Raw genomic sequence first — 17,245 nt, forward strand, 5'->3', positions numbered from 1 at the left:
TCAGTCAGAGTGTCTCACAGGTACTGTACATATTGCATATTGTGACTGTATAGTGTGTGGTGTGTTGTATATGATACTGTACTGCATAGAGTAATGTACTGTATAGTGCACACTTGAGCACTCATGCATGTGTTTCCGGTGCAGCTGTGTGTGAATGACAGCAGATGTCCACTAGAGGTCTCTGTGTGCTCAGCGGTCCCCATGCTGCTCTTCTGTAGGCTGTGAGTGTGTGTTATATAACGCTGCTCTGTTCTTCAGCTCATGCACGCTCATCGGACCACCGTTTATTGTAAAGCAGTACCTGACTTCACTCTCTCGTATGTGTCCCTCCAGCTCCTCCACGAACTTATCTCCCTTCATCCAGTAGATGATGGGCCGGGAATCTCCGCTGTAGCCGAAGAAAGCCCTGCAGTCCAGCACCAGACGCATGCCTGTCCAACACAAGCACAACAGACAGCCGTCAGCGTTAGATAGATGCATGGAGAACACAGAAATAATGTTCACTTGTAAAGGAGAGCACATGTCCTACCATGACCTGGAGCCTTCACAAAAAACACACACAAGCACAGTAAAGTGTGTGTGAAGGGAGACACACAGGACTAATGCACTGCTGCTCTCGAATCAGCCCAAGACTTTCCTTTAAAAGCAATCAAAGGTCAAAGAAAGAAGCTTTCTCTCTAACAGCATCTGTGCTGAGCATCAGGAACACAGTCCATTCACACACTGTTCTCTCTGCATTAACAGCTCATGAGCAAATAGTGAGGGTTTTATTCACAAACTATAACATAAAGCATTAAATTATGTTGTATTATCCTTTCTTAACTAGTTGTCAACCATTCCTAATGGATGTAAACCAGTAGTAAAGGAGTTGTTAATGGTTATCAGAAGTAAAGAGTTCTCACTTTAGATTAGGTCACAGGAAATACTAAATTAAAGACAATAACCTATAGCGTTATTATTTTTATTTTATTTTATTTAACCTTTATTTAACCAGAAGAGACTCTCTGAGATTAAAAATCTCTTTCGCAGGAGTGTCCTGGCCAAAATGAGCAGCAATACATCAATTACATCACAGAATGATACAACACAAACAAGCTAGAGACTCTTAAAAACAGTTACATATCGTTGAGTGGATTTCCATTTGCCGAATGACGGCTTTAAAATTCTCCAAAGACAGCAAATTCTGTCATTTCAGTTTGGACTGCAGAAGATTCCAGTCAGTCGGAGCTGCGTACATAAAAGCCTTTTTACCTAATTCAGATCGAACAAAAGGAACAGAAAGAGTACAACAGTTTTGTGAGCGAAGAAAGTATTTCTCAGCGATTTTCTGTTTTACAATTAAACATTAATATATACCAATTAGCTTTAATATATACTAATTATTGTTATTCTTGTTCTTATTACTGTATATGATCTATCTCTTTGCATTTGTGCAACAATAATTTGTAAATTACAGTGAAAGTACTCAATATTTGTACATGACATATTCATGTATTAACAACGAGACTACAGTTTATAAACTATGAATTACTCACAAATTAATTTATAAGTATTTTATTACTATTTACTTATGTTATCCAAAAATATTTTAAGTCAAATGTCATCTTTGTAGCCTATTTAAGTAGTTTTCATTAGGTTTTAAAATATATAAACAATTTATAGCATTTGAATAATAATAATAATAATAATAATGTTTTCTTTATATTGTGGCTTTCAAAGACCCAAGGACATTTTGCATAATATTTACATAATGTTTTAATTTAAATGTCAAGTGGAGCAATCTTTATGTAAAAGCATTGCCTTCATACATCCTGATCATTATTCTGTCTAAAGAGCAGTGACCTGTTTCTCACAGAAAGACACGTGCTGCTCCTCTCTACACTCCTCTGGTTTGGGCCCACAGACACACACACACACACACACACACACACATGTTGGTTTTTGTGGTTTATGGGGACTCTCCATAGGCGTAATGGTTTTTATACTGAACAAACTGTGTGTGCTATTGCCCTACACCAACCCTACACCTAAACTTAGCCCTCACAGGAGACTTTGTGCATTTTTAGATTTTCAAAAAAACACCATCTAGTATGTTTTTTAAGCCTTTTGAATTACAGGGACATAGGCAGTGTCCTCATAAACCACCTTCATATTGTAATACCTCTGTCACACACACACACACACACACACACACACACACTCTCTCTCTCTCTCTCACACACGCACAGTGACACATACACACACACACAAATTAAACACACACACACACACACACACACACACACACTCTCTCTCTCACACACACACACACTCTCTCTCTCTCACACACACACACACACACACACTCTCTCCTGAATGAAACGCTGCTTTAGTGTGATCTCTAAATGAAGAGATGTGGACACAGAAGCGAGTGTTTACGGCTCTGCATCCTCAGCTCACGCTCCTCTTTTCATTGACCGGCTGCAGGAGTGATTGGGAAACTCTGCCCTGATCCTCTGTTCTCACGTATGCTGATTATATGCAAATAATGTGTAAAAACCCTTCAGGGCTTTCAGCAGCATTAGCAGCACAGCAGTGAAGAGCGTCCTCTGCCTGCAATTACAGCTTTTAAGAGAGAGAAAGCGGCAGGAGATGCAAATGAGCGAGGCTGTGGCCGGCCGCAGTGTTTAGAGCTGAACTCTTTATCCAGTTCACTCCAGGAATCAGATCCAGAGCGGCTGAGGCTCACTGTGGACTTCAGCGCTGGAGAAACAGAGGATTTCTCATGCATTAATACATGCTTACAGCAGACATCAGGATCAACTCTGCATACAATCTGCACGAGCTGTGTGCCGCACATTTCACAGTGTTCACATTCAATTCAGTCGGAGTAGACTGAGAGAATCATATCCTCATCTAATGATCAAAATACTGCTTTACTTCACTGTTCACTGAAGAAGATCAAACAGAAAGCAGAAACTAAACAAAGAGCGGTAACACTTTATTTTAGGGTCTCTTTCTTATTAGCATGCATATTACTGTCAGGCGTGGGTGAAGGGATAGAGCGAGAACTCAACTGCAGGAGGCAAAAGGGCTTTATTAATACAAAACATGAAATAAACAACAAAAACTAGACTGGCAAGGCAGGACAAGGCTGGTCAAGGCAAGGCAGGACTTCAAACAGGGTAACATCGACGATGAACCGGCACAGGACTGCAAACACAAGGAGATTATAAAGGGAGGAAATGAGGAGGGTAACGAGATAACAGGTGGGGCAAATTAACCAATAATCAGGAAACAAGCTGGGTGGGGTCAAGACAATTGGCATGAGAGCACATGGCACATCGAACCAAACAAGACCAGCCATGTGCTCACACAAAACAAAATCACTAGCCATGTGCAAAACAGGACATGAACACGCAGGTATTGAGGACTCATAAGCTGCATGTTCACAACACATGACAAACATGAAAGCATGCAACCAGTGAACAAAACACAAGCTGCGTGCAACACAGAACAAGACAAAACAAGAGAAAGTACGCAGCCAAAGAACAAGCTGTGTGCAACAACACAACAAAAAGAACAAAACACACACACTCACAGAGGAGCGCACTCGAGACAGCACACTCACACATGTGTCCGGACCCCGACACGAAACCAGAACGGAGTCTGAACAAGTCTTTCAGCCTAATCCTGAGCATGTGTTTAACAGCTTTATTTAAGGTGTATGACTGTGTTCAGAATGAAACATGCTCTGTCCTGAATTAGCCGAGGTGTTTCCATCACAGATGAATCAGACACTGTGTGAGACAGAAATGCTCTGAGCCAAACTGATGAGAAATGCTGATGTATTTCATGAACACTTTTAATATTTGTGTGAGGGTCAGAAAGTCTCCAGATCTACACAGATCATGATGCTTTTAGATAAACTGATCTACTGAAAACACAGACACAGACATGAACATGTCAGACTAGTCCAGTTCTCATACACTAGTGTCTGTTTTTTAGGAAATGTTACTGAAAAAGATTTGAAAATGTTACCACAAATATGAAACACAGTGTGCAATGTCTCACTTTACTTAATAATAAGTGAAATGGTTGTTTGATGGTGTGTGAGTTTGAAGTGTATCTGTTTGACATTATTGGTATCTGACCGATGGCAACCAGGAGGAGTGTTAGAGAAACTTGCTTTAAAAGACATTATTTGTATCGAGTTGGTTGAGGGATTTGTCCTTAAAGGAATAGTTCATGCAGCAGTGATAATGTCCATCAGCTGCTGTGCCTATAGCAGCCACCAGAGGGCCCTCTTCTCAGATCACTGTGTTTTGATCTGGACTTCAGTTCCCTTCAGCCTTGCACAGACTGTCATGCTTCATTGCCTTCAGCTGTTTGTCACTGAACTATTTAGCTGGTCCTGATATATACCATGTTCACTGAGCATTGCACTCTGTCTCCTGTGTGTTTCTGCTGGTGTTGTCTTCTGGATTACCTTGTTCTTGTGCTTTTTTCTTTTGCTCTTTGTCTGGATTGCTCATTAAAACTGCACTTGGATCTTATATGTAGTCCCAGAGTGTTTCGTGACATCCTCAAGATCAGGATGAGTTTGTTTCTTCATCAGATTTGGAGAAATGTTTTATTCCATAACTCCTCTCAGCAATGGATGCTCTGCAGTGACCAGTGGTGGACGAAGCACACAGATCAAGTACTTGAGTAAAAGTACAGATACATATAATAAAATATTACTCCAGTAAAAGTCAAAGTACTGCTTTTTCAATTTTACTCCAGTTTTTTATATACTTAAGTAAAAAAGTACTGATAGATTTATTTAGTAATTTTATGTAGACTACTTAATTCAATTTTATATTAGCACATTTTTATAATCCTACTGCCCAAAATACCTGTGATTTTCCCCAAATGACCACTACATGAGTCAAGAGATATATATATATTTGTTGTTGATGAGAGTAATGTAGTGATGTTCTCTGTGAAGCACAATGCCATGTACCTGAGAGAAAACACATCTGACCGTCTAATGAGAATTAGGCCTGAAGTTAGGAAGAACATTAAGGAAAATATAATAATATTTTCATGATTGTTTTCTTCTGAAACCTTGTCTGTGGTGTAACCCCCCCTGGCCAAAAGCCCCAGAGGGCATCACTTCACTCTGATAATTACTGTAGACTGTGTTCTGGACATCACATCCTTTCTGTTTACATCAGTGAGTTGAGTTCACTGGAGACTCGCTCTAAACGGATCGTTTGAATCAGGGAGTTGAGTTCACTGGAGACTCGCTCTAAACGGTTCTTCACTGGAGACTCGCTCTAAACGGATCGTTTGAATCAGTGAGTTGAGTTCACTGGAGACTCGCTCTAAACGGTTCTTCACTGGAGACTCGCTCTAAACGGATCGTTTGAATCAGTGAGTTGAGTTCACTGGAGACTCGCTCTAAACGGTTCTTCACTGGAGACTCGCTCTAAACGGATCGTTTGAATCAGTGAGTTGAGTTCACTGGAGACTCGCTCTAAACGGATCGTTTGAATCAGTGAGTTGAGTTCACTGGAGACTCGCTCTAAACGGTTCTTCACTGGAGACTCGCTCTAAACGGATCGTTTGAATCAGTGAGTTGAGTTCACTGGAGACTCGCTCTAAACGGATCGTTTGAATCAGTGAGTTGAGTTCACTGGAGACTCGCTCTAAACGGATCGTTTGAATCAGTCAGTTGAGTTCACTGGAGACTCGCTCTAAACGGATCGTTTGAATCAGTGAGTTGAGTTCACTGGAGACTCGCTCTAAACGGTTCTTCACTGGAGACTCGCTCTAAACGGATCGTTTGAATCAGTGAGTTGAGTTCACTGGAGACTCGCTCTAAACGGATCGTTTGAATCAGTGAGTTGAGTTCACTGGAGACTCGCTCTAAACGGATCGTTTGAATCAGTGAGTTGAGTTCACTGGAGACTCGCTCTAAACGGTTCTTCACTGGAGACTCGCTCTAAACGGATCGTTTGAATCAGTGAGTTGAGTTCACTGGAGACTCGCTCTAAACGGATCGTTTGAATCAGTGAGTTGAGTTCACTGGAGACTCGCTCTAAACGGATCGTTTGAATCAGGGAGTTGAGTTCACTGGAGACTCGCTCTAAACGGTTCTTCACTGGAGACTCGCTCTAAACGGATCGTTTGAATCAGTGAGTTGAGTTCACTGGAGACTCGCTCTAAACGGATCGTTTGAATCAGTGAGTTGAGTTCAATGGAGACTCGCTCCAAACGGTTCTTCACTGGAGACTCGCTCTAAACGGATCGTTTGAATCAGTGAGTTGAGTTCACTGGAGACTCGCTCTAAACGGATCGTTTGAATCAGGGAGTTGAGTTCACTGGAGACTCGCTCTAAACGGTTCTTCACTGGAGACTCGCTCTAAACGGATCGTTTGAATCAGTGAGTTGAGTTCACTGGAGACTCGCTCTAAACGGATCGTTTGAATCAGGGAGTTGAGTTCACTGGAGACTCGCTCTAAACGGTTCTTCACTGGAGACTCGCTCTAAACGGATCGTTTGAATCAGTGAGTTGAGTTCACTGGAGACTCGCTCTAAACGGTTCTTCACTGGAGACTCGCTCTAAACGGATCGTTTGAATCAGTGAGTTGAGTTCACTGGAGACTCGCTCTAAACGGATCGTTTGAATCAGTGAGATGAGTTCAATGGAGACTCGCTCCAAACGGTTCTTCACTGGAGACTCGCTCTAAACGGATCGTTTGAATCAGTGAGTTGAGTTCACTGGAGACTCGCTCTAAACGGATCGTTTGAATCAGGGAGTTGAGTTCACTGGAGACTCGCTCTAAACGGTTCTTCACTGGAGACTCGCTCTAAACGGATCGTTTGAATCAGTGAGTTGAGTTCACTGGAGACTCGCTCTAAACGGATTGAAAATCGGGCCAAGATGGCGACTGTGTAACATTCATGTGCTGAAGCTCTGCACTTGCTTTGTTGTTAACGCATGCAAAGGGGTATATAGATTAATAACATATTTTTTACTGGTCTAAGTAAGTCTTTTTTCACTCTTTCGTTATCCTAACTTTTTAAACGAGCGTGATGGAAGCAGATAGGCCTGTTCGAGGTGCCATGCATTCGTACGCGAGGAAATCTCTCGATGCCGCTTTCAAGGGAAATGACACAGCGAATTCCTCTGGATCGAAAATCCCTCTACCTGACACTCCTAAACCACCTTCCAAGAAATCAAAAATGGTTGACAGAGTTGGGTTAGACAATCAGACGGTCTCAAATGTACATCTGTTGGAAGTTCTAGAGCGAGTTGAAAAAATGCAAGCAGAATTTCTGACTCGTATGCAATCCCTCGAGATAACAGTGAAAGACAACACGAATTCGTTAAACAGTGTGACTGAGGCGCTCGAATTCACCAACAATCAAGTAGAAGAGATGACAAACAAGGTGTGCTCATTACAGAATAAGGTGGAATCACTGGAAAAAGAGAATCGTGTGTTGCGCGACAAATGCGATGAACTGGATTCTTACAAGAGGAGGTGGAATCTACGAATGTCCGGTATTCAGGAGCAGCGAGGAGAAGATGTCCGGAAGATTCTCATCGATCTGTTCAGTAAAGTTTCTCCAGAGATCGCAGATCAGCTCATCTACACCCTTGATGTCGCCCATAGACTGGGTCCGCGCTCTGAAGGAGCTCGCTCAAGCCGCCGAATCATCGTGCAGTTTCTTTCACGCAACGTCCGAGATCACATCTGGAGAGAAGCCAGAACCGCCGCCGTCCTCAAAGAAAGGAAAATCAGGATTTTCGAAGACCTGACGCAAAGCACCAAGGACGCCCGGAACCAACTCTGGCCGCTTGTCGAGCAAGCGAGGAAGGAGGGGAGGAGAGCAGGATTCAGAGGCCCTTTCGCCTATATTGATGGTAGAAGAATCTCTGCTAAAGATCAGTTTGGCTGAATGATGCTGTGGCATCCGTGCACCAAATGACTTTTCTGACACTCGATCACGGGTAAACACGAACTGCACCGCGGATTGTTTGCCCTCTTTTTCCTGACAGGATGGACAGACTGTAGACTGTGCTATATTCAGATAATAGAAATCTGGAACCAGAAGAATTAAAGGTACCGTTACTTATTTGGATCCTTAACTCAGTTTATACTTTTATTTAGGGACTTACTCGTGTCGGACATTGGTCATAAATCTGGAATATTTACTTTTGAGTCTATCCTTTGCTGTTTATGAGACCGAGTGCTCGTTTGGAAGAAAATAATACATTTTAGTGACTAAAAGATAAACGAAAGAACTCAGAGAAAGAGAAAAGAAAAGAAAACGAAAAAGACTTTAACTTAAGCCCTTAAAGTCATTACGTTGCAGAGCTTGGCAAATTATTGCTTTTTTGTGTTATTCCAGTGAAGTTTCTCTGTTCTAATTGATATCTTGTTCTGTACCTAGTTCTTTAGGTATTCTTATCGTTTCATTTTTATGTCTTTGTCTTTGTTTTCTTTAAATGCCAGGGGGTTGAAAAATAATGTCAAAAGGAAGGCTTTATTTTTATTTTCTAAGAGACACAAAGTAGATTTTTGTTTTTTTCAAGAAAGTCACTCTACATCTAAAGATGCCAGATTTTGGAGGTCACAGTGGGGCAAGGAAATATGGCTGTCACACGGGTCAGAATACTCTGCAGGAGTAGGGGTTATGAAGTATAATTTTAATGGTAGTATTCTGGAAAGCAGTATCGATCCTTCAGGTCATTTCCTGCTAATGGTAGTTGCTGTCAATGAATCTATAGCGATCATTGTCAACATCTATGGATACAATTCTGTTGCAGAAAACCGCACATTTTTTAACATGCTAGATCAAAAACTGTCGTCTGCATTAGGGAAATATCCTACAGCCTTTCTGATTTTAGGCGGTGATTTTAACATAGTGATGAATAACACGATAGATCGACACCCTCCAAGGAAAGCAGCTTCTTCAAATTCAAGTCTTGTTGCGTTTATGGATAAATTTGATTTAGTCGACATCTGGAGAGAAATGTATTCGGATGTAATACAGTATACCTGGTCTAACAAAGACCGTTCAAGACAATCCAGAATCGATTATTGGTTGATTTCTAAAACATTAAGAAATAATAATATTTCTATTAATATTAGCAACAGTCCACTGACTGACCATAATGCCATTTATATTTCCGTTAATTTATCATCAAATTCTACAATTCATACTTCTAAAGCGTTACTTTGGAAATTAAATAATTCCCTTCTTAAATATGATGAGGTCAAGCAACAGATTGATGAGTTCATCCGAATTTACTGGAAAAGGGCTGAATCAGAAAAAGCTTTCTAAAATATGAATTAGGAAAGTTCTTAAGAGAATTTGGAAGTAATGTAGCAAAACAAAACAGATTAATGGAAGATGAGATTCTTTCACAGCTGTCTGCTTTATCTCTTAAAGAACCATTGACAAATACTCAAAATACTGAATACTCCAAACTACAGAATAAATTAGATGAGCTGTATAGAGCCAAAGCTAAAGGAGCCTACGTCAGATCCAGAAACAAGTGGCTGGAAGAAGGAGAACAGAATTCAGCCTGTTTCTTCAGGTTGGAAAGATCCAATGCTATGAACGCGTCTATTGATCGTCTCCAAACAAATGAGGGTGTTCTTGATAAACCTGAGGAAATAGCTGCTTTTTGTTCCAAATTTTATAACAACTTGTACACTTCAAGGTATTGTCATAATTCAGGCAAATCTTTTTTTGACTCTATTAGTCAAAACAAAGTTATTTCATTCAAAGATAAAGAAGCTTGTGATAGTGATATATCTCAATCAGAAATTCTACAGGCAATTAAGAGCTTAAAAAATAATAAAAGTCCGGGCAGTGATGGACTAACCGCTGAACTATATAAGACGTTTGATGAAAAATGATCTCCTTTCTTACTAAAAGTGTTCGAGGAAAGTTTTGAACTGGAAGCACTTCCACCAACCATGACACAAGGAGTCATTACTCTGATACCCAAACCCAATAAAGATCGAGAATGGCTAGAAAACTGGAGGCCAATCACCCTATTAAATAACGATTATAAAATTTTAGCTTTAGTTTTAGCACAAAGAATGAAAGATAGTATTATTATTGATGAATCGCAATCAGGTTTTATGGAAAAACGTCACATTACAAATAATATCAGATTAGTTTTAGATCTGTTAGATTACGAGGATCTCTTCCATAATGACAGTTTCATGCTTTTCTTAGACTTCTACAAAGCCTTTGATTCGCTTGAGCATAAGTTTATATTTCAAGCTCTTGCCAAATTTGGGTTTGGAGATCACTTTTGTAGAGCCATTAGGACACTATACAAAAATAATAATAGTGCTATTAAATTAAAACTTGGAACCTCACCAAGATTCAGTTTGTCACGTGGTGTAAGACAAGGCTGTCCTATATCTCCATATTTATTCTTACTTGCCTCTCAGCTTTAGCCCTGCATATTTCCAATAATAATTTACAAGGTATTTCAGTTGAAGATAGACAAATTCTAATTAGTCAGCTGGCTGACGACTCTACTCTGTTTCTGAATGACGCTTCTCAAATCCCTTTAGCTTTGCAATTGATTGAGTCCTTTTCCAGAGCTTCGGGTCTCTAAACGTCAACAAATGTGAGTTAATGTCAATTAAACACTGTGAAATTCCCTCTATATGTGTTACAGATCTGCCAGGTTCTGCTACCCAATCACAGCGCTCACCCTCACCAGAATACTGATCACGCACACCTGCCACTCATTCCCCTCTCATTACCCACGCAGCATAAAGACACACACCGCCCAACACCAGTCGTCCAGTCTCGTTTGTACGAAGAGGACTAACTCACTACGCTCAGTCATAGTGCAGTACCTACCTAAGAAACTTACCTGTTGATTACTTACCTGTTCTGCTCGCTCCTAGGCAATCTCCAGACCCAGCTCCAGTGACATCTGTTCCGAGATCGTTTCCGGATAAGCCCCAAGTCTGCGGTGTGTGTCTGTCACAGCTTCCTCATCCCTCTCTTCTCCTGCAAGAAGGAAAACCTAGATCATCAGCCTGTTCGTTCAGCGACCCCAGATTCTGTCACTCACTTACCTGATACCATTACCACTGTTGATCATTAAACCTACCTTCACTTGTGATTCTGTCGTCCTGCCCTCTCATTATAACAGAAGACTGGACCATTACATCAACGATCAACAACATGAGCAATCCAGACGCATTCCAGGACCTGGTTGACATCTTAAAGCAAACACTCACTCCAGCAGCGGTCTCTCCCAGCCCAGGTACTTCCGCAATCTCTTCTTCGCTGCCCACGAACCACTCGACAGTCCGACCAGCGCCCTACGCTGGTTCGGCGGAAGATTGCAATGGTTTCCTGCTACAATGCGACCTGGCGTTTGAGATGCAGCCCCACTTGTTTTCCACTGAGAAGGCCAAGATCGCGTTCATTATCCAGCATCTCCAGGGTAAAGCGCTGCAGTGGGCTAGCACCATATGGACACAAGGAGGCAGTGTTACCCAATCCTCCCAAGCCTTCGTCCAACACTTCAGAGATGTGTTCGGTAAACCTGCTTATGATTCCTCTGTCTGCGATCAACTTTATCAGTTACGCCAAGGCAAGAACGATATCCAAGATTACTCCCTACAGTTCAGAACCCTAGCCGCGGCCAGCGGATGGAACGAGCGAGCCCTGTTAACCGCCTACCGGCAAGGTTTGGCACCTCACCTCCGTCTACAACTTGCCGCCTTTGATGATGCCCTGGGGTTGGAGGGCTTAATTCAACACTCCATCCGATGTGCCACCCGCATGAAGACATGTCTGTCTGAATTCAACCCGGGTCATAGCTCCTATCTCCCTGTCATACCGAACCCACCAGAATCCATCCCGGAGCCGATGAATGTGGATACTTCTCGTCTCTCCTCCCAAGAAAGGACACGCCGATATGCCCAAGGACTCTGTCTGTACTGTGGAGAGAAGGGGCACCTCCGAGTCACCTGCCCAGTAAGACCAACTCGCCTTTTGGTGAGTGCCTTGAATCCCGAGATCCCTAATCTCAAGCCTTTAACCACTGAGGCACTTCTTATGGGTCCCACGTTCTCCGTTCCAGTCGTTGCCCTCCTCGACTCAGGTTCGGCGGGGAACTTCATTTCGGGCAGTCTCTGCAGACAACTCGGCCTCACAACCTCCATCACCCCAAGGAACTACCAGATCCAATCGGTGACGGGCAAGGCGGTAAGCCGTAAGTTAGTTAACAGATGGTCTACTCCCGTATGCCTTAAATTAGGTTTACTCCATGTAGAAGATATAAGATTATTGGTGCTCGAAGATGCTACTACGGACATCATCTTAGGGCGACCCTGGCTAGTTCAGCACAATCCCATCATTTCATGGAGAACGGGCGAGATCATTAAGTGGGGTGAGTCATGTTTTCCCGAGTGTTTTCCACACCTACCTAGACCAACAAGACCAGCCGCAGAGATCCTGAAGCTACTTACCACCTCCGTAGAGAGTCCCCCAGAGAAACTATCCACCGAAATTCCTCCTGGTTATGATGAATTCAAGGATGTCTTCTGTCCCCAGAAAGCCGCACAGTTACCACCTCACCGACCCTGGGATTGCGCCATTGACCTCCTTCCGGGTGAACCAGTGCCTCGTGGTAAAATATATCCTCTATCCATCCCAGAGCAGAAGGCCATGGAGGAGTACATCGGGGAAGCCTTGAAGCAGGGATACATTCGCCCTTCCACCTCTCCTGCCTCCTCCAGTTTCTTCTTTGTCGCAAAGAAGGATGGAGGACTCAGACCTTGTATTGATTACCGAGCCTTGAACCGTATCACTGTCAAGTTCAGATATCCGCTTCCCCTCGTCCCAGCTGCTCTGGAACATCTGCGAGGTGCCACCGTGTTCACTAAGTTAGACCTCCGCAGCGCCTACAATCTTGTCAGAATACGTGAGGGGGACGAATGGAAGACCGCCTTCGTCACGCCCACAGGCCACTATGAATATCTTGTTATGCCCTATGGGCTCGTCAACGCCCCCTCCGTATTCCAAGATTTCATGCACGAGGTGCTCCGGGAGTTTCTCCATAAGTTTGTACTAGTGTACATTGATGATATTCTGATTTACTCCCGGAGTATGGCCGAACATCGTCGCCACGTTGCGGAGGTCCTACAACGCCTGAGGGAATTCAACCTGTTCCTTAAGGCGGAGAAGTGTTTGTTCCATCGACCCTCAGTGCAATTCCTCGGCTATAACATCAGCCACGGTGGTATTCAGATGGACGAGGGGAAGGTTACGGCAATCCGGGAATGGCCCACTCCTGACACGGTAAAGAGACTTCAACGCTTTCTAGGCTTCGCCAATTTCTATCGCCGGTTTATCCACAATTACAGTTCCATAGCCAGTCCCCTAACCAACCTGTTGAAGGGAAAGCCCAAATCCCTCTCCTGGACAGTAGCCGCTACCAAAGCCTTCCAAGAGATGAAGGATGCTTTCACCCGAGCTCCCATCCTCGTACATCCAGACCCCGAGAAACAGTTTGTGGTTGAAGTCGATGCCTCCACGTCAGGAGTGGGCGCCATATTGTCCCAGAGACAGGGGACACCACCACGACTCCATCCATGTGCCTTCTTTTCCCGTAAGCTCAGCCCGGCGGAGAGGAACTATGATGTTGGCAACCGAGAACTTCTAGCCATCAAGCTCGCTTTGGAGGAGTGGAGACATTGGTTGGAGGGAGCCCAACATCCGTTCCTAGTCCTCACCGATCATAAAAACCTCCAATATCTCAGAGAAGCCAAAAGATTAAACCCCCGGCAAGCCAGATGGGCTCTGTTTTTCACCCGTTTCAACTTTTCCATTTCCTATAGACCCGGTTCCAAGAATACAGCGGCAGACGCTCTTTCCCGACAATTCGAATCCCGTGAAGAATACGATGAAGTTCCAGAATCAGTCCTCCCAGAATCCCTTTTTGTCTGTCCCATCCAGTGGACCTCGCCTAGCTTTACCTCCTCCAATGTCTCCTCCAACATTCCGCCGGGCTGCCCACCAGGTATACAATTTATTCCCAGAAACCAACGCTCACAGATCATTCAGTCAGTTCACTCCTCCCTTGGCACTGGTCACCCAGGGACCAACAACACCCTCTCGCTGCTACGAGAGCGCTTCTGGTGGCCCAACATGGCCAAGGATGTGAGTAGATTCGTCCAAGGATGTAAGGAATGTGCCATGTCCAAATCTCCCCGACATCTACCAGCCGGTAAGCTACTTCCTCTGCCCGTTCCCAACCGACCGTGGTCACACCTAGGAGTTGACTTTGTCACGGACTTACCACCATCGGACGGGAACACCTGTATCCTGGTGATTGTAGACCGGTTCTCTAAGGCTTGTCGATTACTCCCACTTAAGGCCCTTCCGACAGCCATGGAAACGGCAGAACTAATGTTTAATCATGTGTTCAGATATTTTGGAATCCCGGAAGATATAGTCTCAGACAGAGGTCCACAGTTCGTGTCCCGTGTATGGAGGACTTTCTTCAAGCTCCTGGGTGTGACCATCAGTCTGTCTTCCGGTTACCATCCACAGACGAACGGGCAGACAGAGAGGAAGATCCAGGAAGTAGCCCGGTTCCTCCGAACCTTCTGCCATGGCCACCAGAACTCCTGGAACCAGTTCATCGGTTGGGCTGAGTATGCCCAGAATTCCCTGCGCCAGCCTACTACAGGTATAACCCCATTTCAGTGCATACTTGGTTTCCAACCTCCCATGTTTCCCTGGTCAGGTGAACCCTCAGACTTACCTGCCGTGGATCACTGGTTCCGGGAGAGCGAGAGGGTCTGGGACAACGCTCATCACCACCTCCAGCGCGCAGTGAGTAGACGTAAGTTGACAGCCGACCTCCGCCGCTCCAAGGCTCCCGTGTATCATCCAGGGCAGAAGGTCTGGCTGTCAACTAGGGACATCAGGTTGCGTCTACCCTGCAAGAAACTCAGTCCCAGATTTGTTGGTCCCTTCCCCATAATCAGACAAATCAATCCAGTCACTTACCAGCTCCAGCTCCCCTCACAATATAGAATTCACCCCGTCTTCCACGTATCACTGCTAAAACCGTTTCACCCTCCTGTTTCTCCCCCTGCAGAACCTGGTCCCGAGGAAGAACCCCCTCTCCCGCTGGTATTGGAGGATGGAACGGTCTATCAGATCAAGGAGATCTTGAACTCCCGACGCCGAGGCGGCAGGTTAGAGTACCTCATAGACTGGGAAGGATATGGTCCTGAGGAGAGGTCCTGGATCCCCAGGGATGATGTGCTGGACCCAGTGCTACTCGAAGAGTTCCACTCTAACCACCCAGATCGCCCTGCCCCTAGGGGAAGAGGCAGACCGCCACGGCGTCGGGGTTTTCGGCCCTCGGGAGCGGGCCGTGGAGAGGGGGGTAATGTTACAGATCTGCCAGGTTCTGCTACCCAATCACAGCGCTCACCCTCACCAGAATACTGATCACGCACACCTGCCACTCATTCCCCTCTCATTACCCACGCAGCATAAAGACACACACCGCCCAACACCAGTCGTCCAGTCTCGTTTGTACGAAGAGGACTAACTCACTACGCTCAGTCATAGTGCAGTACCTACCTAAGAAACTTACCTGTTGATTACTTACCTGTTCTGCTCGCTCCTAGGCAATCTCCAGACCCAGCTCCAGTGACATCTGTTCCGAGATCGTTTCCGGATAAGCCCCAAGTCTACGGTGTGTGTCTGTCACAGCTTCCTCATCCCTCTCTTCTCCTGCAAGAAGGAAAACCTAGATCATCAGCCTGTTCGTTCAGCGACCCCAGATTCTGTCACTCACTTACCTGATACCATTACCACTGTTGATCATTAAACCTACCTTCACTTGTGATTCTGTCGTCCTGCCCTCTCATTATAACAATATGCAACATCCCTGTGACAAATCAAGTTACATACTTAGGTATTGTCATTAATAAAGACCAAAAAACAAGATGTAAACTAAATTGTGACCCTTTAATAGTGAAAACACAAAGGAAACTCAATATGTGGCTGCAGAGAGATTTATCAATAAGAGGAAGAATCCTACTCTCTAAAGCTGAAGCATTGTCTCGACTGACTTATGCTGCTCTTTCCTTGGAGGTTGATAAAGGAACATTAAAAAAAGTTGACGGCATGTTGAACAACTTTCTTTGGAAAAACAAAACTCATTACATCAGGAAATCAGTAATAATGAATCCAATAAAACAAGGGGGACTGGATTTTTTTAGATTTTGCTACCTTAAACAACACTTTTAAAATGAACTGGCTTAAGAATTTTCTTAAAAATCCCTCTTCCCTTTGGAATATTATACCCAATTATATTTTCGCTAAAGTTGGTGGCCTGAATTTTCTTTTACTCTGTAATTATAATGTCTCAAAAATCCCTATCAAACTTTCTAATTTCCATAAGCAGATGCTCTTGGCCTGGTCCCTCATATACAAACACAACTTATGGAACAATAAGGATATTCTTTACAAGAATAAATCACTTTTCTTCAAAGATTGGTTGGAAAATAACCTTCTTTTAGTCGGACAGCTTTTTAACTCACAAGGCAGGCTTTATAATTATTCAGATTTTTTACAGAAATATAATATTCCTGTATCTGCTGTTGAATATGCAATTGTTTTCAATGCCATTCCCTCTGGTGTGTCTTTTCTGTTGCAAGGTTCTGCATTTCCATGGCCGTGTTCTTACTCTCTGAATGTGACTGCCACAATGATTGGAGGTGTATGCTTTTCTGCAGATCGTCAGAAAAATAACTATAGAATCAGAGCTCTCTTCCAGGCTGAGATAACAACAATTCCATATGTAATACCGTACTGGAATAATATTGTGGAGAATATACCTTGGGAGAAAGTATGGACCTTGCCTCATAAGTATCTGCTTACCAATAAAGTAAAAGAAATAACATTTAAACTGACTCACAAATGTTACCCGACTAAAGTCTTTCTTAGGAAATATAAGCCTGGCATTGAAGTGAACTGCAGTGTTTGTCATTCTTCTGAAGAACACTTCATTCATTTGTTTTGGCAATGTACCCACACACAGAACTTTTGGTCTGAATTTTTGGTGTTTATTCAATCTTATTTTGTAAGTGACTTCTCATTTTGTTTTAAAGATGCTTTCTTTGGATTATTTGAATATTCTAAGGAGAATACAGGGAAATATTACATAATTAATTTGTGTTTTCTGTTAGCTAAATTT

At 43.6% G+C, this 17,245-nt stretch overlaps 1 protein-coding gene across 1 annotated transcript in view; it reads right to left on the reverse strand.

The window, feature by feature from the left end:
- Positions 1–17,245, reverse strand: part of LOC306883730 (X-linked interleukin-1 receptor accessory protein-like 2) — a gene marked incomplete at both ends in the record, with an annotated part of 313,750 nt that overhangs the window by 36,360 nt on the left and 260,145 nt on the right. The window contains one exon of the mRNA XM_079439154.1: positions 302–431. Within this exon, the coding sequence (XP_079295280.1) occupies positions 302–431 (130 nt within the window). The remainder of the gene's footprint in view (positions 1–301; positions 432–17,245) is intronic.

This window comes from Barbus barbus (genome assembly GCF_936440315.1).
Source record: "Barbus barbus genome assembly, chromosome: 17".
Classification (NCBI taxonomy): domain Eukaryota; kingdom Metazoa; phylum Chordata; class Actinopteri; order Cypriniformes; family Cyprinidae; genus Barbus; species Barbus barbus.